Source organism: Eulemur rufifrons, chromosome 16 (assembly GCF_041146395.1).
Source record: "Eulemur rufifrons isolate Redbay chromosome 16, OSU_ERuf_1, whole genome shotgun sequence".
NCBI lineage: Eukaryota > Metazoa > Chordata > Mammalia > Primates > Lemuridae > Eulemur > Eulemur rufifrons.
In genome coordinates, this window is record NC_090998.1 from 81,268,443 (window position 1) to 81,296,255 (window position 27,813).

The 27,813-nt window shown below is 34.1% G+C and overlaps 1 protein-coding gene across 2 annotated transcripts in view; it reads left to right on the forward strand.

The window, feature by feature from the left end:
• WASHC4 (WASH complex subunit 4) overlaps positions 1–27,813 on the forward strand; it is a 58,784-nt gene that overhangs the window by 24,718 nt on the left and 6,253 nt on the right. The window contains exons 14-29 of one of the 2 annotated variants that reach the window (XM_069491667.1): positions 1,962–2,091; positions 4,780–4,905; positions 6,821–6,928; positions 7,439–7,585; positions 8,067–8,146; positions 9,290–9,395; positions 9,929–10,045; positions 11,201–11,369; positions 11,645–11,799; positions 13,324–13,398; positions 13,907–14,011; positions 16,109–16,243; positions 18,254–18,362; positions 22,418–22,484; positions 22,923–23,009; positions 26,041–26,188. In XM_069491667.1, the coding sequence (XP_069347768.1) occupies positions 1,962–2,091; positions 4,780–4,905; positions 6,821–6,928; positions 7,439–7,585; positions 8,067–8,146; positions 9,290–9,395; positions 9,929–10,045; positions 11,201–11,369; positions 11,645–11,799; positions 13,324–13,398; positions 13,907–14,011; positions 16,109–16,243; positions 18,254–18,362; positions 22,418–22,484; positions 22,923–23,009; positions 26,041–26,188 (1,864 nt within the window). The remainder of the gene's footprint in view (positions 1–1,961; positions 2,092–4,779; positions 4,906–6,820; positions 6,929–7,438; positions 7,586–8,066; positions 8,147–9,289; positions 9,396–9,928; positions 10,046–11,200; positions 11,370–11,644; positions 11,800–13,323; positions 13,399–13,906; positions 14,012–16,108; positions 16,244–18,253; positions 18,363–22,417; positions 22,485–22,922; positions 23,010–26,040; positions 26,189–27,813) is intronic. The other variant, XM_069491668.1, reaches the window with a different exon arrangement.

Genomic DNA, 27,813 nt, shown 5'->3' on the forward strand with positions numbered 1-27,813 from the left:
ACATTATCCCTTTTCAGACTGAGTTCTTAAGACTGACAGATTGTCCAGCAAAAGGCTAGCCCGCCAACCTCAGTGTGGAATTGTGTACTTCATCAAATGGCTATCTTCAGTCCCTTGCCCTGAATAGCTGTCCTCTAGCTCTTTGGTCCCCAACCCCTGGGACACGGACCAGTACCTGTCCATGGCCTGTTAGAAATCGGTCTGCATAGTCGGAGGTGAGTGGCGGGCCAGCCAATGCAGTTTCATCTGTATTTACAGCTGCTCCCTATTGCTCACGTAACTGCATAAACTCTGCCTCCTGTTAGATCATGGGTGGCATTAGATTCTCATAGGAGCATGAACCCTACTGTAAACTGCTCATGCAGGGGATCTAGGTCGTGCGCTCCTTATGAGACTCTAAAGCCTGATGATCTGAGGTGAAGCTGAGGTGATGCTAGTGCTGGGAAGCGGCTGCAAATACAAATTATCATGAGCAGAGAGGTTTGACTGCACAGTAAATGTAATCCACTTGAATCATCCTGAAACCATCCCCCCACCCCGGCCTGTCAGTGGAAATACTGTCTTCCATGAAACCAGTCCCTGGTGCCAAAAAGATTGGGGACTGCTGTTCTAGCTGATTCTGATTGACAGTATTGGGACATTTCTTTATCCTTGGTGAAGAAGGTTTTAAAAAGAATTGATAATGTCAAATTCCATAAAGGAGAATTGTACATTTTTTGCACACCAAGTTTTTTATAGGGAAAAACGTATAGTGTAAACAGCTCGTGGGTATTAAAAATTCCCATCTTGAGTAAGATTGTCTGAGTTGAGATACACTGATAGACTGATTTAGCATTTGTAATCATTCTGAATAGTAGAGAGAATTACATCTTTTTATTGATTTAGTCTTTCCAGGATAGGAAAGCTTCCTAGATTTGGACTTGAATCTTAATACCTGCTTAACTTCTCTGCGTGGCAGTTTCCTTGTGTTTAGATCATGATACCTACTTCCTAAGGGTAATGTGAGGGTAGAATGAGTTAATTTGTGTAAAGTGTTTAGAACAGTGGCTGGCATATGGTAAGCATTCAATAACTGTTAGCTTTTATATTCAGATTCTGACCACTTCTATTCCTGTTTTGGTTCAAGTTGTCATCCTTTTTCTCCTGCATTATTACAGTAACTTCCTGGGTGGTTTTTCTGCTTTTACCATTGTCCCCTCAAGAGTTTATTTTTAACTCAGCAGATCCTCTTAAAACCAAAGTTAGATTAAGTCACTTTGCCCAGACCCTCTAGTGACTTCGCATCTCTGTACAAGGCCTTCTACAAGTCCCTTTCTCTCTCCCCACCTTTCCCATTCCCACAGTTCCACACCCCTTGCTCTCCTTTTTGTTCTTATCCCTGCTCACTGTGCTCTAGTCACACTGACTTTTTTGTTATTACCTGAACATGGCAGACACGTTTCCAATTATCTTAGGGTGTTTGCATTTGTTATCACTTTCCTAGAATTCTCTTGTATATTTGCATGGATTCATCTGTTTCAAATCCTGGCTCAAAATCACTTTGTCAATGAGCCTACATCCCAGTCCTTAGCCCTTTTCTCTGCTTTATTTTCTTCCATAGCATGTATGATCTGACATCTTTTAATGATTTTAACATTTTAATCATTGATTTCTTTATCGTACAACTTTTCCTTTCTAGAATGTAAGCTTCATGGGGGCAGGGATTTGTGTCTGCTTTGTTTACTGCTGCTTTCACTGTTTTGTTCTCAGTACCTGTACCTGAGAAACAGTGTGTGGCCTTTTTAGGTACTCAGTAAATATTTGTTGAATGAGTAAAGTAAACATGTGTATATGATAGCTATCTTTGAAAACCAGAAAGATGAAATGGCACTGCAAGGAAATATTTTACTCCAGTCAATATGAAGAAATGGAAGTTTATTTTTTTTCCTGCTCTGAGTAACCCCAATATTTTGCTTTGTTAGAGATGTACAGTCTTACTACGTCTTTGTGAGCTCATGGATGATGAAAATGGAATCTATTTTATCTAAAGAGCAGAGAATGGATAAATTTGCTGAAGACCTCACCAACAGATGTAATGTTTTTATACAGGTAGTTACATCATATAATATTTGGGGGAGTCATTTCATTGTTGATCTGATGTATAGAAGTTACATTGGGAAAAAACTGGCAAAAAATAGGATATGTTTTTGTTTTTAAAACAAATTGATTTGGTTATGTTTAGATCTATGTGACTTATATTTAGATTTTCTAATATACCCATTCAAAGATCTACATTTCTTTCAAAACATTTAGCCGTATCTCATAAATTTTGCTGTGTTGTATTTTTATCATTTAGTTCAAAATATTAAACTTTATTGTAAATTATTTGATCTGTGGGTTTTTGGAAACATACTTAATTTCCAAACATATGAGGATTTCCTAGTTATACTTTTGTTACTGATTTGTAGCAATAATAAAATCATTTCAGTTTTTTGAAATTTGCTTTATGCCCCAGCCTGTGGTCAGCTTTTATAAACATTTCATATGCACTTGAAAAGAATGTATAATTTGCATTTGTGGTTGTAGTTGTTTGTATATGACAAGTGGATCACATTTGTGAAGTCTGATTTCTGTCAATTACTAAGAGAGTTGTGTTAGGATCTCCTATTGTGGGTTTGTCTCCCCTTTTAGTTCTGTCAGTTTTATATATTTTGGGGCTGCGTACATAACATTTAGAATTGTTATATCTTCCTAGAGAATTGAACCTTTTATCATTAAGAAATGTCCCTCTTTATCTCCAGTAATGCTTTTTTGTCGTAGGTCTCTTTTTCTTATGTTAATGTAACTGTAATAGTTTTCTTTTAGTATCTGCATAATGTATCTTTTTTAGTCCTTTTACTTGCAGCTTTTCTGGCTTCTTATATTTAATGTGTGTTTATATTTAATGTGTCTCTTAATATTTAATGTGTGCATATATTTTTCCCCAATCTGATAATCTTTGTTTTGCCCAGATTTTCTAGTTGTTTTCAGTGGGAAGGTTGGTCCAAAAATTACTTATTCTGTCATTAACAGATACAGACCAGAGACTTTCCCCTCCCCCTAGGTTAGATTTTAAAATATATCCTTCATGTATATTTTTCCCAAATTAATAGTCATCTGGGAATGGGGTGATATAGGCCCAGGAGTTCTGTACTTTAAGCCTGCGGTCCCCAACACCTGGGCCGAGGACCAGTATGGGTCCATGGCCTGTTAGGAACTGGGTTGCACAGCAGGAGGTGAGTGACGGGCCAGCCAGCGAAGCTTCATCTGTATTTCCAGCTGCTCCCCATCGTTGGCATCATTGCATAAGCTCTGCCTCCTGTCAGATCAGCTGCAGCATTAGATTCTCATAGGAGTGTGAACCCTACTGTAAACTTTGCACGCTCCTTATGAGAATCTAATGCCAGATGATCTGAGGTGGAGCTGAGGTGGTGATGCTAAGCACGGGAAGCTGCTGCAAATACAGATTATCATTAGCAGAGAGGTTTGTATAATTATTTCATTATATATTACAGTGTAATAATAATAGAAATAAAGTGTGCAATAAATGTAATGTGCTTGAATCATCCTGAAACCCCACTCCCGCCCCTGGAAAAATTGCTTTCCATGAAACCAGTTGGGGACTGCTGCTTTAAGCTCCCTCTAAAAAAGAGAATCCCACTATCCCGCTTTCTGTCTGCCTTAGAGTTAGATTTTTGCTGTTTTTCGTTTCTGCTTTTTAACTTTTCCCAGAGCTGCACTAGGGCAACATCTGTTGTAACAGTCCTGTAGCTAACAAGTTAAGACTTGTGGCACTTTCTGCTTGTGTACCCTAAGAATTATTCTTATTGTCATCTTTTTTAGGATGCTACCCTCTCTTTCATTTCTTCTCTTAATTTAGCATGTCTCCTCACCACAGAGAAACTCGTGTGTGTGGTTCAGAGCCACTTCATCTCCTACCTCCCACCCCATGTTGAGTGTCTCCTTTAGTGAGCCATTGTTACTGATAGGACTTTCTCACATAGGGTGCAGCAGGAGAAAAAGGTTGAGGAACACTGGCATATAGCTTCTGCCCCACCTCCTTCAGTGTATCCACAATAGTGTAGTTTAGGTTCATGGCTAAACTGTACTTGTGTCTTTTTGGGGATGTTTTAAAACCTCACAAGACCTGTGTTTCCTTCATGAATTGAAGGGGGAGGAGGATCTGTTCTCACTGGGCTGGAAGGAGAGAAGGCCTGATTTGGATTGTGGGGATTGGTCTACGTGAAAAGGAAAGAGAACATCAGCTGGGAACTCAGAAATTCCTTTGCATATCTGTATTGGGCAGAGAGCAGATCTCTTCTCATTTGTCAGTTCCTAGCTCCTTAGAGTTCTCAGCCCTTGCCCTAAGTGGCAGCAGTCTTTATTCCCTGGTGGGTAAGATATGGATGAATAGATACCTTTATGACATTCAAATTGTTTCTCCAAAGGTTTTATTTTTTTTTTAATGGAAAGATTCTTTAACCGTGATTATACACTATAATTTCAGTAGTATTAAACTTCTGGTATGTGACAGGGTAAATAAAGTTTTAAGGGCTGCTTTGAAACTTAACCACCATGTATATACCATTGTCTCTGTGAGGAAGAGTATTTCAGAATCTTAACAGCCGGCTTTAAAATGAACTTTAGAAACTATTAGTTATTGGCCAGTTGAGGAATAACTGCTATTACATAAAGAATGAAGTCTTGAAGAAATGAAATCTTTCCTTGTGATTATAATCAATGTTTTATTTTCTTTTAAAGGGCTTTTTATATGCATATAGTATTAGTACCATTATTAAGACAACAATGAATCTCTATATGTCCATGCAAAAGCCAATGACCAAGACCTCAGTTAAGGCATTGTGCAGGCTTGTTGAACTTCTCAAGGTAAGTTTTAGATTATTTTACCTTGCCATCATAATTGAGAAATGACCTTGGCTTAAGTTACAATGGTCTTGTAAGATTTGACATCTTATATGGAAATAAAATATTATGAGAAAGTACTTCTTTCTCTATTGACTATAGAAACTAGCCATTGAAAGAAATATCTGAGCAACTACTTATGAATGGCCAGTATATTTAAACTTTATTAGAAGAGAGGGAAAAGAAGGAAAATAGAAAAGTTAGCTTCAGTATTATTAGTAAAGTTTTACTCATGAAAGTTTTAAAAGTATGTTGTTACATGAGTTTGAAAAACTATTCATGCAACTTATCTATTATTTTATAGTGTTCACATGCATATGAGGTTAGTTAACATGAAGCTATTTATTTTGTAATTTTGAGAAAATGCTGTAATCTTGTGATTTGAACAGTAGGCTACTTGTAGAGCTAGTCAGATGAATTAAGACTTACAATTATGGAAATAGAATGAAACGTTTCATAGCATATTCTGTATAAATTAAAAAAAAAACCAACTCCTTGTGGGAAGAAGAGTCTAGTTAACCTTTTATAAAAATGGAAGTTTAGATTTGTAAATTTTGCCAAATAATGGACTTTGGATATGTTCAGGAAATGAAGCTTTTTTTGGAGACTGTGCCTTTGGATTTTCTACCTTTCTTTCTTTAAGATACATTATTTGTTAGAGATATTATTTGTTATCACTTATATTTTTTAATCAAGTATAAATACAGAAGTGTATATATGTGTATGTATATAGATACATGTATATAGTATATAGGCATATTTTTAAACATAATAAATACCCTCAGTTTCACTTAAGAAATAGAACGTTACCAATATTTTCAAAGCCCCCTGTGTGTCCTTCCCTGATTGTATCTCAACCTGACCCCTGCAGAGGAAACTACTGTCCTGAATTTTATGCTTATCATTCCCTTGTTTTTCCTTTTAGCTTACCACATATGGATGAATTTATAAATCATTCAATGTTATATATGTTTTTGAAATTATATCCATGGAGTACTATTTTATATATTTTTTGACTTGCTTTTTTTCCTCAGCATTTTGCATTTTCCTCAACAATTCTGTATTTGAACATATCCATGTTGGGATGAGTAGGTGTGATAGTAATACATTCATTTTCATTGTGGTGTAGCTTTCCTGTAGATGGGCTTTGGGGTGGTTTCCAGTTTTTACTGTTATAAAGATTGCTGCCATTCTTGTAAATGTTTCTTGGTGTACTTGTGTAAGAGTTTTTCTAAAGTGTTATATACCTACAAGTAGGTTGCTGAGTTGTACATTATGCACGTGTTCACTTTTTCAAGATGATGCGAAATTGTTTTCCAAAATAGTTTTATCAGTTTACATACCTCCCACAATATGTTAGATTTTCCATTGTTCTCCAGCTAGTCAACGCTGGTATTGTCAAGCTTCAGTTGTTTTTTTTGTAAATTCATGGATATAGCTGGGTTTGATTATGATTTTAATGTTTAACCTCTGATTATTAGTGATGTTAAATAGCTTTTCAATATAATTAACGGTTTCTTCTTTTGTGAAAAATCTGTTCATGCTTTTTGTTCAGTTTTCTATTGGACTGTGTCCTTTTTTTTAAAAAAAAAAAAAAAAAAAAACGAAAACTCTTTCATTCATTTGGGGTATTTTTATATCCTGAACACTAATCACATGTATGTGGCAGATATCTTTTCATACATTGGCTTACCTTTTTATTCTCTTTATAAGTGGCTTTTGATGAACAGAAGTTCTTAATTTTAATATAGTTGTATTAATCTTTTAACGTCTCATTTACAAATTCCTTCCCTAGCCTGAAGTTATGAAGATATTCTTTTATAATTTTGCCTAAATGTTTTAAGTTCATTTTCACAAAATTACTTCTGATTCCTTTTAGGCAATAGAGCATATGTTCTACAGAAGAAGCATGGTTGTGGCTGATTCAGTTTCACATATAACACAACACCTTCAACATCAGGCTCTTAATTCTATTTCTGTGGCCAAGGTATGCAAATTCTTTTGTATTCAGCATAATTATGTTATCATTTTTGTTCTTCTGTTTTTTGTGTGTATATTCTAGGTTAGTCTGTTTACTTCATTCCTTCAAACATAATATTCTTGGTCATTAATCTCCATTATTTTATGATTTTTACTTAGGGTTATCAGGGTTAGCTTTACTCTGAAATTGCAGCATGTGATACGTTAATACACCTCTATTAAAAAATGACATTGTATGCACTTTTGAAATTGATGCATCATTTTTGGGGAAATGATTTCTTATTAAATTAATATATACATTTTAAAGTAAATCGAATGCATTTGCTATTCTGACAGTGCTAAGAGATAATGTTACAGAAGTAAAGTATAAAACGTTACCAGAAGTTCAACAGGGAGAGTATTTGTGTATGCTCTCTTAAATTGAATCATGGAAAAGATAATTGACAAGATTTTCTTCTGAGTCTGTTTTTCCCTTAGAAGCAAAGGTAATAATTTCCTGTTTTTTCTTAACTTTAAGAAAAGAGTAATTTCTGACAAAAAATACAGTGAACAGCGTCTTGATGTGCTCTCTGCTCTAGTTTTGGCTGAAAACACTCTAAATGGACCAAGCACAAAGCAACGACGACTTATTGTTTCTTTGGCACTAAGTGTTGGCACACAAATGGTAGGTGTCTTGCTATTATATATGGAAGAAAAATGAGTTCTGAGATGTCATGGTTCATCTGTTAATTGACCTAAGAAATCTGTATCTTTTTTTTTTTTTTTTGAGACAGAGTCTCACTTTGTTGCCCAGGCTAGAGTGAGTGCCGTGGCATCAGCCTAGCTCACAGCAACCTCAAACTCCTGAGCTCAAGGGATCCTCCTGTCTCAGCCTCCCAAGTAGTTGGGACTACAGGCATGCACCACCATGCCCGGCTAATTTTTTTTCTATATATATTTTTTAGCTGTCCATATAATTTCTCTCTATTTTTAGTAGAGATGGGGTCTCGCTCTTGCTCAGGCTGGTCTCGAACTCCTGAGCTCAAACGATCCGCCCACCTCGGCCTCCCAGAGTGCTAGGATTACAGGCGTGAGCCACCGCACCCGGCCAGAAATCTGTATCTTTGCTTTGACTGCACCTTCTCTTTTTTCCTCCTTGCTGATAGAAAACATTTAAAGATGAAGAACTCTTTCCACTTCAAGTAGTCATGAAAAAATTAGATCTCATCAGTGAACTTAGAGAACGGTGAGTAGGTCTGCGATATGTAATGCTACTGAAAAGACAGGGCTAATAGAAACATAGGTTTTCTTTATAGCATAGTAAGAGAAGAAATAAAATCCAGGTAGAGCATTAGTTCCTTTCTGTAACTTCTTTAGCGTGACCAAAGTGAGACTGTGACTAGGGATCATATTTAGTTAGATTTGCTTGTACAGGAAGCATGTAGCTTCTGGCAGAACTCACATGGAAAAAAGCAATGCAACCTCAGAGCATATGGCAGGCTCTGATGTATATTGTGATTATTATGTTGGGTTTCTCTGCTGAACTTAAATTGGTGCTTTATGACAAGGCTTTCATCTATTTGTGAGAGAATTAGAGATCCATGACACATCGTGTTCTCATTTTGAGATATGAATCTGAATTACATTGTCAGTAACCAGTCACCAATTTTTGGAAGCCTTATTTTTAGACCTACTTGTGGCTTGTTTTTGTTTTATTGACTAAGCAATAAATTTTTTGAAGTGAAGATGGATCTTCTGAATTTTGATTCCTAGCTGAATTAAGGTTATAGCACAATTTCCATTGGATGCTCATATTTATAATTTAATATTTTTTGTTCTAAGAAGCTGACATTTTTGTAGTTAGTGGCATTTGTCTTTCCATTCTTGGAAGAAATATTGAACTTTCTTCATTGTAAGATATCTAATGGTCATTTTGTTGCCCCATAAGGTGTGAAATAGTCACTTAGCAAAGATTATAGACAGGTTAAGTGTGACTGGTTTTTTGGTCACAGTTTTTAAAAAGGTTTTGCTTTCCAACTTGGAGACAGGTAAAATGTTGCATGTGATCCAAGTTTTGTAAATCTAGTCATAGCAAATAATACTGAAAATGAATTTATTTCAAACTCCTCTATCTGTATTGTTTTTCAAGTGTGCTTTGAAACTAAAGCATATATTCAGAATTCTGACAGTGTCAAATATTGGAGTGTTGTTTGTTCAATATGAATAACATTTATTTTATGATTTTTCTGTGCTAATAATTGGGTTTAGTGATATAGGGGATACAAAATGAGTAAGACAGAATTCTTACCAATACAGTATATAATATTCCTTTCATATTGCTTTGGGATTCTTCAGTTTTGGCTTTATTAATTACTACTTTACATTGTAGAGTCCAAACACAGTGTGACTGTTGTTTTTTATACTGGCATCGAGCTGTCTTCCCAATTTATTTGGATGATGTGTATGAAAATGCCATTGATGCAGCCAGATTACATGTAAGTAAGGAGTAATGTAAATAATAAACCTATCATTTTTTTAGTCACTGTATAAACCATTTTAGTTTTAAAATAGATGGTGTGTAAACTATTTTAAAATTGACTGCTAATGCTGTTCTGTAAAATGCTGTGCATATCCAGTAAGTGTTTAGCCTGTGGTTACATTTTATGTAACTACTAATGAAGTTAATATTAGTATAGTTAACCTCTCTCTTCATATTCCTAATTATTCTCATTTCACTTCATTTTAGTTTATGTCATAGTCTGACATATACTCATTAGCAAAGTATACATTATTCAAATCTTTCTGTTTCTTTATGGAAATAAGTGTTTGCACAGATAGGAAAGCATTTGTGAATATTTTGTATATTTAAAGTATATGCTTTAGGCTCTTTTAAGAGAGTAAAACAGTTATGGAAAAATCTTCGGATTGAGGTTTTTTTCTTTCAGGATAAATAATGAACCTTTATAATATTGTTTAGATTAGAGATCCGGTTTTTCTAAATTCATGTACATTTTAATTTTCTTCTTAGTATATGTTCAGTGCTTTACGGGACTGTGTACCTGCTATGATGCATTCAAGGCACTTAGAGTCCTATGAGAGACTTCTGGATTGCTATGACAAGGAAATTATGGAAATTTTAAATGAGGTAACACCATATTTGAGATTGAAAAGCTTAAAACGTTTTTTTAATACAGTTTATTTGGAAAAAATTTTTGGATTGAAGCAGATTTTCACTGAGTGAAAATTATTTATAAATCACTATGTAGAATAAGAACTATTTTTGGTTACAGTATCACTGTTTTGCTAAATTGATCTATAATTCCTAATTTTTATTTAGAAATTAGACTAGAAATTTGGAAATTTTAAATTTAGTGTGTACTGTATTTGAATTAAAATTTCTTTTTATTAAAAGCGTGCAAATGTAAAATGGGTTTGAATGTTGAGTGCTGCTAATGGTATAAAGTTAAGGTAACTTAACTATTAATATTTTACTGTGTTTCATTTGGAGAGCTTGTGAAGGGAGGAAATTATATATTTAAAAGACTTGTGTAACAAAAGTAATTTTTGAGTGCAGTATAGTATGCCTCTTTGTTTTAGTGAAGTATTACCAACAGTGATATCTTCAAATTTCTGTCTAGTAATATTTTTGTTGGAGGGAGGAATTAAAAAGGAGTAAACTTCACAATATAAACCTACTTAACTTTGATGAAATTATAAAAAATTTTATATAATCTCTTAAATATTCTTATTTAGAAAATAAAATACTTGGCCAGTAATTTAGAACTCTGGCAGACCAGAAAAGATGATTAATTTCATTATCTTTAGTACAATGAATTTTGTGATTTTTTAAAAATGATTATTACAAAGAAGCTTTTTTTTTCCTTCTCTTGCATGTTTTTGTGATCTTTCCTCCTTTGTTGCTGGTTTTCATAAATGTTATGGTTTATGTTGCATATTCATTTTCCTTATAATGAAGCCATCAATCATTAGCTTTTGATTTTCTTTTCAAGGATATTAAAGTATTAATGAAAATAAAGGCTTAGAAAACTGCTCTCTGACCACCCTCTGCCAAATTATTGATTTAAAATGGAGAACAAAGTTATTTTCACTTCCCAATACTCTAAGACTTTTCTTTTAAATACCGTGGAGTATTTAGACTCTTTAACAAAAAAATCAGTTTGTCAGTTTTTTTCAGCAGTGCACTTACAAAACTCTAAAGGTCAAAGCATAGACATGTAGGGAAACAATACAATTAGAGTATCATTTTGAAAATTTAAAGTATCAAATCTTTTGTGAATAGCATTTACTGGACAAGTTGTGCAAAGAAATAGAGAAGGATCTGCGACTTTCTGTGCATACTCATTTAAAGCTGGATGACCGAAACCCTTTCAAAGTTGGCATGAAAGACCTAGCCCTTTTTTTCTCTCTGAATCCAATTCGGTTTTTCAATCGTTTTATTGACATTCGAGGTGAGTGTTCTGTTTTTCTTCTTAGAGTCATATTATATACATTTTTTTTAGCCCTAATTATTGAAGGAACAAAATAAAATTTTGAGGGTATCTTTTTTTGTGTTCTTTTATTCTTTAATTTCTTTTTATTTCCTTATTTTTATTTACTAGCACCTTATTTTAAAGAAGGAAATTTAATGTTCAAAGACAAGTTGTTTTTTCCTTTTTAGTTTCATTTCTCTTCCCTTTGTACTGTCTCATCAATTAAAAATGTTTTGTATATTTTTTTTTGGTAGCTTATGTAACTCACTACCTAGACAAGACTTTCTACAATCTAACAACAGTGGCTCTTCACGACTGGGCCACTTACAGTGAAATGAGAAATTTAGCTACTCAGCGTTATGGATTGGTTATGACAGAGGCACATCTTCCTAGTCAGACTTTGGAACAGGTATAGTATCAAATGTTTCTAGCATATTTTGACTGTAGCATAACAGTGTATCTTTAGGACATCTTTTCTGTTTACATCTTATTTTTTAAGAAAATGTTTGTTATGTAAAATCTCATACTTGAAAGAGTAAAAAATTCGATGCTGCTAATTTGCCTTACGAAAGAATTTACCACAGGCTTCCTGTTTACCCTGGCCTTTCTGTTGAGCATTTGAAATACGTTTAGATTTATATACAACTTTTCAGAAACATTAGGATAGTGAGGTGACCTCTGCAGAATTGTAAGAAGTTCAGTCAAGGTCGCAGTTAAGTATATTCAACCTGGGCATAGTATATAAACTGTAATATCTTAGGAAAAGTGGTTAAATTTATCTAATTACAAATGTGTTTGTACTTACAATGAGGAGTACAAAGAAGCATTTAGCTTTGTTAATTCAATGAGCTAATTTACAGTATGACAGAGTAAAAGTTTATGTTATCAGTTAATTTGCATGGAATTCTTTCTAAGATAATCCAGATAATATTTACCAAAAAACATTTATGCAGTTCCAAAATTTGAGAATCATGATGATTTTTCCTACATCCTGCTGCATGTAGGGATTATTTCTGGGATCAGTTTGTATATCCTTTCATTCATTTATTTATACATCTAGTATTTATTGAGAGCATGCTAGGCATTAAACTAGGTGAAGGAATGCAAAGATGAATAGAAATAGTCCCAGTTCATGGACTTACAGTCTAGTGGGAGAAAAAAATGTGTAAACACGTTTTTAGATTAGAGCAGGATAAAAGCTAAAATACAAACTCAATCAAGGAGAGGTATTGTGTTGCTACTTTGAGCCCTAATTAGAAAAACTATAGAACAATTTATATGATATCATTGTGTATTAGAATAATATCTCAAGAATCAAAGATTCTTAGTAGATGACTTGTACATTAAAAGTGGTCTGGTGTGATCAAAAGAAGTATTAAAACTTGGAATTAGACTTTCTAAAATCCCAGTGTTCTGCCTCTTCTAGCTATTTGACATCAGGAAATTCCCTTAGCTTCATTTTCTTCACCTGTGGAATTTAAAAGAATAATACCTCATTTTTTAGAAATAGGTGTAGAGAACCTTGCAGAGTGCCCGAAAAATAGTGTGTATTTTATAAATGTTACAGTACATCGTGACTGTCTTTTAGAATCTGGCCGTTAGTTTACTTTGTAAAAAAGATGTAGAGAGGATCCTTGGGAAGATAAATATTCTCAAGGATAGTAGGGAAATGATTGTGGGTCATGGATCTTTGAATATTTAAACTTAACTGTTCATGTCTACAAAAAGGGATAAAATTATAAACAGCCAGTCTTCCCCCAGAAGACCATCCTCATTGTATGTGTCAGAGGACCTTTGGCCATACTTTATAATTTATAGAGTTCTTTAAAATAACCTAAAAATTTAGGAAATGTAACATAATCAGTTAGTTACTGTATTGATACAAGTTTAACTGATTAATCTTAATAGAACTTCTGTGTGGATTGTGTTACAGGGCCTTGATGTTTTGGAAATTATGAGAAACATTCATATATTTGTGTCTCGATACCTCTATAATCTCAATAATCAGGTGAGTGGGTTTCAGGTATTTTTTAATGTGCATGGATATATAGTGGGAAGGCTGAGGGAAGGAATTGATTCTCAAAGGTGAAAATTAGTAAAATAAAATAATTGTTTCAAGATTTTGTTTATTCATTTGCTTTGATTGTACAGGTTGAATATCCCTTATCTGAAATCTTTGGAACAAGAAGTGTTTTGGATTTCAGATTTTTTTTGGATTTTGGAATATTTGCATTATACTTAACAATTTAGCATCCCTCATCTCAGAATCCAAAATCTGTAACACTCTGAAGCCCTAAACTTTTTTGAGCACCAACATAATACTCAAAAGAAATGCTCATTGGACCATTTTGGATTTCAAATTTTCAGACTGCGGATACATAGTGTGTACTGTCTTCTTGAATGGCTTTTCAATTAAATTATCTTTAATGAAATAGATTCTAAAGTTTTCTTTGGATAACTGACCAGTGTTTGCTATGGGTTGTGTTGTTACTGAGTATAAATTCATTTTGTTGCAGATTTTTATTGAACGAACAAGCAATAACAAACATTTGAATACTATTAATATCCGGCATATTGCTAATTCAATTCGAACACATGGCACAGGAATCATGAATACAACAGTAAGAAACTTTCTTTGGGGGTTGGGTGGGTAATAGATCCCTGTTTAATTTAGTAGTTTGGAAGATGGTTTTCTCATAGAATACTCTGGTAAACATGTACTACTAGTTCATATTCTACTGAAATTTCCATTTTTTTCTGGTTGGTGATAATTAAAAATATCTGGCACTAAAATTGTGTTGGATGTGATGGGAGCTGTGATACAAAAGACACTTCAGGATATCTTACCATCTCAGCCATCATTTTAAATAGCATTGGTGATCTGAGGATCTCAGCGCGCGCGCACCCACCCACCCACACACACACACACACACACACACATATCTGTGTTGATTCTCTGGTATTCTCTGAAAGTTACTTTGAAAGTGAATTATTGATAGCAGTTTATTTAATGTCATTTATGTCTAATTGTTTGATGTCCATATAAATAGGAACTTAAAAATATTTTGAATTGTCTTAGAAATGGGCAATCACTTGAAGGAATCTTTTGAACTCATATGCTATTTTTTCCTCTGTGGAAATAGAAGTCTTTGAATTTACCTGGTTTTCAGGGCACAGTTAACTTCTCCTTAAGGGGAGAAGAACGTGAAGGCTTAGGTAGTAAAATATTATTAAACAATTTGGAGTGGGGAATAGGGAGAAGACTGGAAAGTTAAGTTGGGTTCATTTTAGTATACAATGGGGAAGGCATTGAAGTTTTCGAGCTGATGAGTGATATGATTGGAGCTCCATTTTAGTGATTACCAATATAGAAATGAGTAGTAGATAGAGTTTTAAATTTAAAATAAAGAATCATCCATGTAGAAATTATGTCTGAACCTTTGAGGATAAATAAACACTGAATTTTTGAGGATAAACTCTTCCTTGACCTCTCATCTATCAAATATTCATGTAACAAATGTGAGTGTATCTTATGTGTCTCGTGCACTGTGCTGGGCACTAGGATGAGAAAAACATTTTTCACATTTCCTTGGCATTTCCTGCTGTTAATGTAGTTACAGGGATATAGATGTTAATCAGTTAATTACACTAATGAGAATTGGTTACTGATGTCTTTCGGTGATAAAATGAGCATAGAAGGATAAGAATCAGAGGGTGGTGGAGGTACCCACTACTAAGAGTGAGAAGGATTTAAAAAAGACTGCAAAGGAGATTTAAAAAAAAGCAAAAAACAGGAAAAGCAAGGAGAGTACAGTGTTTAAGCCACATGATAAGTTTTGAGAAAGCACCCATTTCTATAACTGGGTGAATGAAGACTGAGTAAAAAGGGCATAAATTTGTCAAAGTATTCAGTAATAGTCAAGAATGGTGGGGATGGACATGAGTTTAGGGCTTCCATCTGCAGGTTGGAATTAATCTTACGCTATTTCCATCTATAGATTAGAATTAATTATATGATATTTTGACTTTAATCTCAGCTCAGGTCTCACTTTCTTAGGATTTTCTGAGTCTAGATCAGGGCCTTTTGTTGTTCATTCTCAAAAGCACCCACACGTCTCATTTTTAGAAATTATTGCAGTTGAGATTTAATAATTTATTTAATCTTGTCTGTCGCCTCTGCTAGAATATAAACTTCCTAAGGACAAGGATGATGTCTAGTATGAGAGCAGCCACGTTGCCTTGTGTCTGAGAGGTGTTCAAAAATATTTATGGATATATAATTGAATGTTTAGTATCTTCCTTAAGGAAAGTTTACTTCCTTACTTTAGTATCTTTTCTTACATTAGTATCATTCTAGACCTGTAGATTAGTAATAAGTAATCTTATTGATGGAGGAGCATATTAATAGAACTTCTGACTGGTTTATGGCTTAAAAATTAGGGTCTTGGGTCTGGTTTTATGATTCTCACCACAACTGTTAGTCCTATCATGAGAGTATTTTCCATTTTTTTCTTTCTTTTTTTCTTTTTTTAATAATAATATGTAAGAAGGACTTATAGGATGTTCTATAAACTTGGGCAATAAAAAACTTTATTTAAATATTTTAGATCAAACGTGAATTATACTTTATTAATAGTACTTTTAGATAACTGTTATTCAGTAAGATTGGTTTGAATTAATTTTTATATTTTTCAATTTTTTGAATTTTAATTTTATAGGTTAATTTCACCTACCAGTTTTTGAAAAAGAAGTTCTATATATTTAGCCAGTTTATGTATGATGAACATATCAAATCCAGATTGATTAAAGATATTCGGTTTTTCAGGGAAATCAAGGACCAAAATGATCATAAGGTATGATGCCTATTCTTTTTAAGGTAGTCTGATTCATCCCTGGAGTATAAGGCAGATGTTTATGCTTTTAAATTCATTGTTTAGCTCTCTGTTGGAGTTTTAGTTTTCTTTATTATTTTTTCCACATTTTCTAGATCTCACATCAATCTCCTTTCATTTTTCTCTTACAATTTTCCTACACTTTGCCCTCTTTGTAGGCTTAATTAAGCATAAGGAAAAATTAAATGATCAGTGTAGCCAGATGTTACTTTTCTTTATTTTAAAATAATATAAAAAGCAATACATGCACATTTTGAAACATTTACAAAATATAGAATGCATAAAACTAAATATCCTCCCCTCATTTTTCTTTCCTTTCGATTCTGTTTTCTGGAGGCAATTGCTCCAGAATTAACAATGAAGTGTGATGCCTCTCAGATATCTTTGTGATAAATATACATATTTACACATACGTATTGCTTTTGTATAGCAAAAATGGAGTAATAACTATACATACTATTTTGTAGTGTGCTCATTGCATGTCAGTACATACAGATCTACCTCATTCTTTTTAAGAGTTGATAATATAGATGTATTAATACATGTGCTGTAACTTATTTAACTCTCTTATGTTGGCCGATATTTAAGTTTTTCTGATTTTCCACTGTTACAAACAGTGCTACAGGTAACATCTTTCCACATCCATTTCTAGGTAATTGTAGACTACTACTGACAGAAAGATTGCTTTAGGAGAAACTTCTAGGAAAAAGACTATAAGCATTTAAAATTCTGGTCCATATGGCCAAGCATTCCAAAAACACTGCACAATGGACATTCCCATCAACAATATTTAAAAATGATGTTTTCCCTTCGCCATCCCGGCTGAGTTTTCCCATAGTGAAGTGAAGAGCCTATGCATTGTTAAGTGGTAACAGTGCAGATGCATGTAACCATGTGGATAGAGAACCAGCAGGCTTAGATGAGTCCTGTATTTGATTTGCCACATACAGAACTATTTTAATAACCCTTCTTCAGATTCACCTACTTCCAGCTGTCTTGTGTCATACTTGCTAGTTGTTTTCAATGTCAGAACTGCAAAATGTTAATTTCCAGTAAAGTAATCTAATAAAATTACAGATAATTATCAGTAGAGAATATTAATTATCTCATTTTTATTGGAATAGAAATTATTAGTATTCAGAGATAAATAATCATGCTATTGTGTGATGGTAACTAGAAATTTTAACCCAGCTGATGTGTGTTCATTGGGAAGAGTGTGTTTATAAGTTCCTAATACCAGGCCGGGCGTGGTGGCTCACGCCTGTAATCCTAGCACTCTGGGAGGCCGAGGTGGGCGGATCATTTGAGCTCAGGAGTTCGAGACCAGCCTGAGCAAGAGTGAGACCCCATCTCTACTAAAAATAGAAAGAAATTATATGGACAACTAAAATATATATATACAAAAAATTAGCCGGGCATGGTGGCGCATGCCTGTAGTCCCAGCTACTCGGGAGGCTGAGGCAGTAGGATCGCTTAAGCCCAGGAGTTTGAGGTTGCTGTGAGCTAGACTGACGCCACGGCACTCACTCTAGCCCGGGCAACAGAGTGAGACTCTGTCTCAAAAAAAAAAAAAAAAAAAAAAAAGTTCCTAATACCTATTCAACCCACAGAAACTTGTTCACACATCTATGAACAAATGTTTCTGGGAGGAATTGGTTTCTTTTTTCTGTCTGATAGGATAGTTGAGTGTTAGGAGACTAATAATGGTGGTGGGGAACTTAAGTTTGTGGCATTGATTAATATTCCCTTTAGCTAATGTCTAAAAGAAAAAATGATTTATATTGATCTTGAACATTGGTACTTTTTATCCTACATATTTCTTTCATTAGATTTGAGTGCTTTTTTCTTTTTTAAAGCATAATGAAATACAGAATTAGAAAGGAGAGTGGTATAGGCATGGTTATTTTGATAGGCATTTTATGCTTTACTTGATGTCTTTATTAAAAGTAGTCTTAAAATTATCTCTTCTAGTATCCTTTTGATAGAGCAGAAAAATTTAATCGAGGCATAAGAAAACTTGGAATAACACCAGAGGGACAGAGCTACCTTGATCAGTTCAGGCAACTCATCAGCCAAATTGGTAAGTTGTTACGAAAGTGTTGGGAAATAAAATACAAATCCAAAGAGTCTACCTTGTGTATTAAATATCTCATACTAACAGACAGTTTGTTACTTGAATGCCTGAGCTCAACTTTATTCTCCTAGGGTAATTTTCTTACCAAAAAATTTTTAAGTATGATTAGACAGTTGGTGCAGAAATAATTGATAGACTGTAGACTATTATAAGTTAAATAAAATCTCTTCAATGAAGTTAAAAAGTTATTTAATAACTCATCTCAAAGATCATATTAATAATAAGTACTTATTGAGTACTTACTGTGTTCAAGGCACTATTTTGGGCTTCTAAAAAAGGTTCCCTCAAATTACAGCCTAAATGTGAAGGTTTAAAAGATTTACATGAAAAGTTAATAATTTAGGTTAATAAGTTACATATAAATTTATTTAAAGATAAAACATTGAATGTTATAATTTTTCTGTGTTATACCATTTCACTTGTGCGTATAATTTATTGTCCTTCTGTCTTACAAGTAGAACTTGTCTTCTGAAATATAGTATGTTATGTTTAAAAGCAAGAACTACATTTAAAAATAATTACAGATTAACAAAACTTTATACTTGAGCTTTCACATACATCATCACGGTTAATGTAATGCTGTGAGATAGGCATGTAATCACTGTTTTAAAGATGAAAAAATAGAAGCTCAGAGAAAGAAATAAATGGTGGTGCTGAGACTTAAACCAGGATTATTAGTTCTGAATCCAAAGGTGTTTTATATTCTTCACAGTTTATATTAACCAAGCAGTTGGTAACATCTTAGTGACTATATTTTGGGAAAATTATGCCTCCTATGGTTGATTCATTCATTTATCAAACATTTACTAAAGGCTAGGTGTGTTGGCTCATGCCTGTAATCCCAGCACTTTGGGAGGTCGAGGTAGGAGGATTGCTCAAGGCCAGGAGTTCGAAACCAGCCTGGGCAACATAGCGAGAGCTTGTCTCTACAAAAAATAAAAAGAAATTAGCGGGGCATGGTGATTTGGACCTATAGTCCCAGCTGCTCAGGAGGCTGAGGCAGGAGGATCGCTTGAGCCCAGGGGTTCGAGTTTATAGTGAGCTGTGATTGTGCCACAGCACTCCAGTCTGGGTGACACAGCAAGACCCTGCCCCCCCCCCCCAAAAAAAAAAAAATTTACTAAGCATCTGTTATTCTGTAATGGCAACTTTTCTGCCAGGTGCTGGGAATACAAATGGCCTTTGCTATCAAGGGGCTTTAAATTTACTAGTGGGAAAGATGTTAAAAGCATTTAGCTCTATAGTAAAGTCATTGAATGCTAGCTTAAGTTTTATGTAGATTAATTGGTTTGCGTATTAGACATTTCTGTTAGGACAAGAACTTAGAGAATTTTATCTTTGTAAATTTTTTATTTTAAACTATTTAATATGAAGTAATGTCAAATAACTATTGTTTTCTTCAAGGAGATATTTGATTTCACATTAGGTGGTGAACTTCTGGAGCAGTAGTTCTTAACCCTTTTTGAGAATCTGATGAAAACTGCAGATTGATTCGCCCAGAACTAATGGCCATGTGCACACACACATAATTTTGTATATAACATACTGGAGTCCAGGTGCTTAAAGCTAGGATCTGTGTACCTCAGATTAAGAGCAGTCCTTCTAGAGCAGTGTTGCTTAAACTTTATTCACCACACCAATATTAGATTTTCTGCATTATGTGAGTACTGTGTGTATTATTATTTGTTTCATGTTTTTGTATTTTTTGAAAGTATAATTTTGTCCTATGAAATAACATTTTGTTAAATCATGGGCCTTAGTATACCAGTCATTTTTCCCCTAATACTCACCAGAATGTATGACCACTGCAGTGTTCTTTGTGTATTATCTCATGTCACCTTGATTATCACCTGTATGCATTCCACAATTGGGGAATGTTATCCTTTTCACTTTGAGCATTTTACTCTTTATTCTAAATGTAAATTCTTTTCTTATTAAACACTGTAATGTGCTTTTGACTGTTAAATATCTTGAGAAAAGGAGTAAAGAATCTCAGACCTGGGAGCAAAATGAAGTCTTCTTGACTTAATAACCTGCCTGCTGAAATAATAACTACTACCATGTATTGAGCAGTTACTATGTGCCATGACTGTTCTTAGTGTTTTACATGTTTTAACTCATGTGAAACCACAACACTTACAAAGTAGGTATTTTTTCCATTCATTGATTCCACATGTATTTATTTACGACAACAAATATTTCTAGGTGCTGGTGGTATATATGCCAGTAAACAAAGTCTCTGCCCTTATAGAGCTTAATTTAACAGATGAGGGGACTAAGATACAAAGAGATTACATAATTTGGCCTAGTTCTTACAGCTAACAAGTGGCAGAGTCCAGATTTGAACCCAGGTAGTTTGGCTCTTAACCACTGTTCTGTACTAGCCTCTCACATATTGATGAGCTAAACATTTGTCTGACAGTTTGGAGGAAAACAGTGAAACCAGACATTTAATTTTTCTAAGATACACATTAAAAAAGTTTACCATTCTCTCTAATGTTGGGATAGGCCTTAAAATAATTTCAGTGATAATGCTTTGTAGGGTCGTTAAAAACATCAGATGAGATAATGTATTTAAAATACATGTTACTGTAATGATTATGAAATGTTAACTGCTTATTTCCTTTTCATCTGTTCTTTCTCTCAAGTAATTTCAATTCAGTGCACTTATATTGGATTTTTATAGTGTGCCAGGACATGCTGGCTCTAAGGATGAAGCAGTGAAGACAAGGGCCGTACTCAGGGATCTTGCATTCTAGTAGGGGGAGACACAAACAAAAATATATAATATGTTAGTGATAAGTGCTGGGTAAGGAGATGTAATGGGGCCGGGTGGTGGTGTTCAGGGAAAGTGTTCATGTGGTGACATTTGAGCAGGGACTTAAATCACATGAGAGAATAAGCCATGTGCATATCCAGGGAAAGATATACCAGGCAGAGGCAATGGTAAGGGCAAAAGCCTGAGTCTGCTTAGCATTTTTGAGGAATAGTGAGAGGCTGGAATGGAGGTAGTGAAGACATCAGTGATAGGACATGGGATTAGAACAGTGGCAAGATCATTCAGGGCTGTGCTGGCCACAGAAGGACTTTGGATTTTATTCTGAGGTGGAAAACCATTGAAGAAAAGGCATGATATGTTCCAACTTAGTTTTTAAAGACTCACTAGCTGCTATGTAGGGAAAACATTGGGGTGGGGGCAGGCAGAAGGCTAACCGTGGAAGTAAGGAAATCAGGAGGCCATTGTGTGCTGCAGTGGTCCAGCCAAGCGGTAGCATGGTGGATTGGAACAGGGGATAGCTATGGTGGTGGTGAAAGTGGTTTTTCAAGACATTTTCAAAACAGAGCCAACGTAATTTGCCTACTGATAGGATATAAAGTGGAGAGGAAGGAGTCAGGGATGGCTTTAAGGCATTTGGCCCGGGCAACTGGCAGGATAGAATTGCCACTTTATGAGATAGGCAAAATTTGGGTATAAAGATCTTGAGTTTGAGTTCGACATAACTTAAAGGTTTTTTTAGACACGTAGGTATAGGCATTGGATAAAACAGTGTAGAGTTCAAAAGAGGAGCCCAGGCTGGAGATATAAATTTGACAGGCATCAAATAAAGATTTCTTGATATCTCTTCCAACCGTGTGTGTTTGTGTGTATGTGTATGTATGTGAGAAAGACTGACTCGCAATATGAGAGTAAAGAAATACTGATACTGTAATTTTAAAAGTTTAATCATTTTAATGTCAGCATTTAATGAATTTAGTTTATCAAATGAAAGTTACATTTATTTTTAAATTTAATGTAGATGTATGTGAGTATGTACATTTATATTTTAAGTGCAGAAATATAGTTTTACTTTGTATGGAACAAGAACTGAAGTAAAATATAGCAGAATATTTTGATACTTAGTAGAAACTTTGTAATTGACTACTATATATAACACTATTCTTGGTTGTTATAGTTTACAGTTATTTATATAAATATCTGATTTTTTTGTGTGGATTTTAAGGTAATGCTATGGGCTATGTACGAATGATAAGATCTGGTGGTCTTCATTGTAGCAGCAATGCCATTAGGTATGTATGCAAACATTTTTGCTTTGTTTATGCCATTTAAAAATTATGTCATTTAAATCTATAAGTGATATTATAGAGAAGGTATTTACTCTTGATAATTTGAGATAAAATGTGGAGACTATTCTATTTAGATTTTTTTTCTCCTTAAATTTTAAGACTGCAGCAGACTTTTGAAAATATTTGTTTCTTTTAAGGTTATGGTTTATGAATGAATGTAAACATTACATGATTTTAAGGATTAAAACTTAAGTATTTGATTATTCATATCTAAAATTCAATTTGAAACTAAAGTGGGGATATGAATAATATTACTGAAATGAAAAGTTCTTTCCAAATACATAGTTGAAAATTTTAAAGCCTTGCAGTACCACTTACACGTTTGCGTCAATGTACATATTTTACTCGCCCTAATAAATTCCTTCCCACATTCTTATGTAGATTTGTGCCTGATCTTGAAGATATTGTAAATTTTGAAGAACTAGTAAAAGAAGAAGGTCTTGCAGAAGAAACATTAAAAGCAGCAAGGTAATCTAATTTTAGAATAATCTAAATTTGTAGATTAAAATATGTGTTTATATAAGACATTACAGAGAAGACTAAAGGTAATATTTATATGCCAGTGTTTTATTATACAAATTATGGTCTCAGTTTATGAAATACGTTTTCTTAAGACTACAGTATTCTGGCCAGGCGTGGTGGCTCACGCCTGTAATCCTAGCACTCTGGGAGGCCGAGGTGGGCGGATCGTTTGAGCTCAGGAGTTCGAGACCAGCCTGAGCAAGAGCGAGACCCCATCTCTACTACAAATAGAAATAAATTATATGGACAGCTAAAAAAATATATATATAGAAAAAATTAGCCGGGCATGGTGGTGCATGCCTGTAGTCCCAGCTACTCGGGAGGCTGAGACAGGAGGATCCTTTGAGCTCAGAAGTTTGAGGTTTCTGTGAGCTAGGCTGACGCCACGGCACTCACTCTAGCCTGGGCAACAGAGTGAGACTCTGTCTCAAAAAAAAAAAAAAAAAAGAAAAGAAAGACTACAGTATTCTAAGATCTTTCCAACTTTACTAAAGAGGGATCTTCTAGGACATGCTGTTCACTTTGGCAGCCACTAGCCACACATGGCTCTGGAGCACTGAAATGTGGCTGGTCCAAATTGAGATGTGCTCAACTCAGATGTATGTAAAGTACACAGCTAATCTTTGAAGATTTAATGTAAGAAAAAGAATGCCAGATATCTCATTTATAAAATTCATTTCACTTGTTGTTTTACTTGCATGTAATCTGGAGCAGCACCATCCATTACAATAGCCACTACCAGATATGGCTGCTGAACACTCAAAATATGGGAAATGGGACTGTGGAACTGAATTTTGAATTTTATTTCATTTAAATTTAAATAGCTAATGGCTATCTTATTGGATAATACAAGTTTACAGACTTGAGTCAGTGGTGATTTTGTAAAGTAACTTAAAATTTTAGGCATGCAGAATTGTTAAGACTTAGTTTAGAAAAATGTAGATTTTATTATTAATAATTACAATAGTTTATTGAATCAGGCATGAAGGGGGAGTGCCCCTTGGACAGAGTAGAGGCAACCTGAACATCAAAACGAATACTGATAGAAATAGATTATATAATATATTGAATAAAAAAAATCCAGGAGTCATAGTGATAAGAAAGTTGGAGGAGGAGAATGAAAGTTCTTTTTTACAGAAGAATGCCTGTTAATAACTATAAAAGAGATGAGACAATTTAAGGTGAAAAAAATGACCATTTGCAACCACCACTTACAATACTTGAAAAGTTTTTTGGAGAACAGATTATTCATTCAAAAGATTATCCCACAGAATTGCTTATTAATCACAAAGGGAAAACTGTCTTTACAATGGAGAGATGTATTCCACCTTAACCAAGTGATCCAACTTAGTGTCACCAGTAATGGGACAGACTGACATGTGGCCTCCTGATTCAGTGTAATGGCAAGTACCTAGTTTGTACTCACTCTTTCCAGAAATGTTTACTCCAAATTTATTATGAGGAGACAATTAGAATGTGGGACATTCTATGAAACACCTGGCCTAGACTCTTAAAAATGTCAAATTTTGTGAAAAAGTAGGCAAGGAGACTGTTCTGGATTAGGAAAATAAAGAGATAATAACCAAATGTAATGGGTCAAGCTTAATCATATCCGAGATAAGGAAAAAAAATGGCTGTAAAGGACATTTGGGGAATAAATGGGGAGATTTGAACATGGATTGTATATTAGATATTACTGTATTTTATTCTTGGGTATAGTGTATTGTGACGTCATAGGAAAATGTCTTAGTTCTTAATAAATTCATGCTAAAGCATTTATGGCCTAAGTATCATGAGGTCTGCAATTTTCACGTTTTAGAAAAACAGAGAAAACAATTGTGCCAAAATGTTAACAAGTGGTGAATCTAGTTTAAGGGTATACAGGTGTTCATTACACTATATTTTAACTTTTTGATAGGCTTGAAATTTTTAAAAATATACTGGAAAATGTGTGTGCATTTTTATGAGAATAAGGCCCTAGCACGGAAGATTTGCTCTGGAATATTCTTTTAGATAGCTTATTTTTTTGCCAGATTATAGAAGCCATGTTAGGGTTAATAAGTCATGTGCCTGAAAATGGTTAAAATAGATTGTGGTTTGTATATCAAAGGAAGAAATTGGACATTTATCTCTTGTTAAAGGATATCATTCACTCTAAAATTGGTGACCATTTAAAATATATTTTGAAGCAGTTGAGGAAGTGAGAGTGGGATATTGTCTTTTAAAATCTCTAGGGTAAAGCTGACTGCTAATTGCACGGTCCAGATTTGTGCAAAGGAGTGGTTGGTTGACATTGAGTGAAGGAAAGGTCATGTCAGGTGAAGTCAAGGAGTTTTGTCATGATAATGAATAGATTACCCATGTAGACATTGGAGAACTGGAACAGGCATCCTTATCAAGCTAAGGCAGTGTTTAAAAGGTAGTAGATTTCTTTTCAGGAAGAGGTAGTTGGGTATCTTTGTATCATATGAATCACAGATGAGAGATTTCTACCTTCCAATGGTGGAGGGATGATAATTTGAAAATGGTAGTAGCTTTACATGAGGAATGTAGGAGAAAAAGCAGCTAATATTTCCAAAAGTTGAAAGGGAAGAGATAAGTTCTTGAAAGAGGGCCAGGTTTAAGTTGAGGTGAGGAGATGTAGGAGAAACATTAGTGAAGAGATTTAAGATGAAGAGGAATTTATTTACAATGAAATGGGGTTCTACAGGTAGCATTGTGGGAAGAAGAAATATAGAACTATATTATTTTAAGCCCCAAGATGCTCTACATATTATATTTTGTGGACTAAATTAATATTAGTTTCTGTTCATAAGAAAATGAGTTTATTCTGAACTCCAAGGAAATTGACGTAGAAATATCTTAAAATGTTTTCTGCTTTTTGAGTTCTCTTATCTTACCTAATAAGAGATGTATTTTTAAAAAGCCGTACCTTCTTTTGAGAAAGGAACCAAGTAAATAATTTTTTGCTTTTTAGGCATTTGGATTCAGTCCTCAGTGATCACACACGAAATTCTGCTGAAGGCACAGAATATTTCAAAATGCTTGTAGATGTTTTTGCTCCGGAATTTCGAAGGCCAAAGAATATACATCTCCGAAATTTCTATATCATTGTTCCCCCTCTGGTAAGTATTTCCAGAACCTAAAATGAGTTTTAAGGAAAAAAGTATTAATAAATCTGGTTTCTTTGTAGCACGAAATGCACACAGACTACATTACTGACTTCTGGTTGTAGATAAAACTTAATGTAATCTCAGTGAATGTTACTTAGAATTTTTACTTATGCTGAAGGAGACTCATTTATAGTTAAGATAGATTCGTATTTGTTAGTAAATAATAACTGACAGAGAAATCCTAGTGTTCTTTAAATTGCTTGACTGTATGCCATTGCATGTATACCATAGACTCTTTGGGTGGAATTATATAATCATTTCAAGTGCTTCATGTAGACTAACTTTAGCTGTTACAATATGAAGTTTTTTCTAACACATCTCTAAAAGATACTGTTTGAGGATAACATCTCTGTTTGTAGTAAATACTAACATGTAGACTGAATTTTTATTGTTTTCTCCTTACAGTATATAATTTGTTCTACTCTAATTTTATAGTTGCCATCTGAAAATAGCTCAAGTTATCAAAAATTGAATTGTAAAAAATTGTTCCATTGGGGGATATGGAGTTAGGAGTTTAGAGAGGTATATATTAGTGATAAGAGTTGCTTTTCCCTAAAGGTTCTATATTGTTTTTAAAAAATTTTATAAATGGATAGCTCTAAATCTGAGTATCACCAAGTTAGATTTTTATTACATCTAACTTGGATCAAGAATAATAACTTTTCATATTGCTTGAATTGTTAACACATATCTTCTTGCATATTAAACCATTATTACCTACTGAAAGTAGCTAGTAGTCTGTAGACAGCTTTTTCTTCATTAAGTTTGTTTCTTTTGTATATTTATTGTTAATCCTCTATCATAATTATAACTGTGATGTAGCAAAGTTGTCCCTATTCATCTGATAAGCATCTTTTCATCTTAAGATAATGTAAGACTAGAGGTGAGTGTCTTACTTGGTAATACTGTAGTTTAGGTTAGGGTGAGTTCTCACCACATTTCTTCAATTTCAAGGTCAGTATACTCACACCATAGTAAATAGCAGTGACACCAGTGGTGAGCTTAGGGAAGGGGTCTGGAGTTTTACAGGGCAGCTGTCAGAATTCATTTAGTGGTAGAGAAAACAAAATGGATTAAGACCATTACAAAGAAGTATGGGATACTTTTCTTATGCTTGAGTTTACAGTCTAGTTCCAGAAAAAAGATAAACCTAAATGAGATGTCTAAAAAAGATTTAAATAACAGTTGATAAAGATTTCAGAAATATGTGATTGTCAAGTTTCACAGGCAAAAAGATGAAACTTGATATTTTGTTTCCAGTGTAGGCTATTATAGTACTTATTACACTGTATCATAATTTTACATACTTCTCTCTTTACCCCTCTGGAGCTCTGCTATCCATATGTAGCCACATGTGGCTACCTAAATTAATTAAAATTTTATAATATTAAAAATTAAATTCCTCAGTCATACTATCCTCCTTTCAAGTGCTCAGTGGCCACATGTGACTAGTGGCTCACTGCACTGGAGTGGTGCAGATATACACCGTTCTAGCATTTTTCATTATCATATTTCTATCATTGCCAACAGTGTTGCTCTAGAGTGTGAACTCTGGATAGTAATCTTTTTTTTTTTTT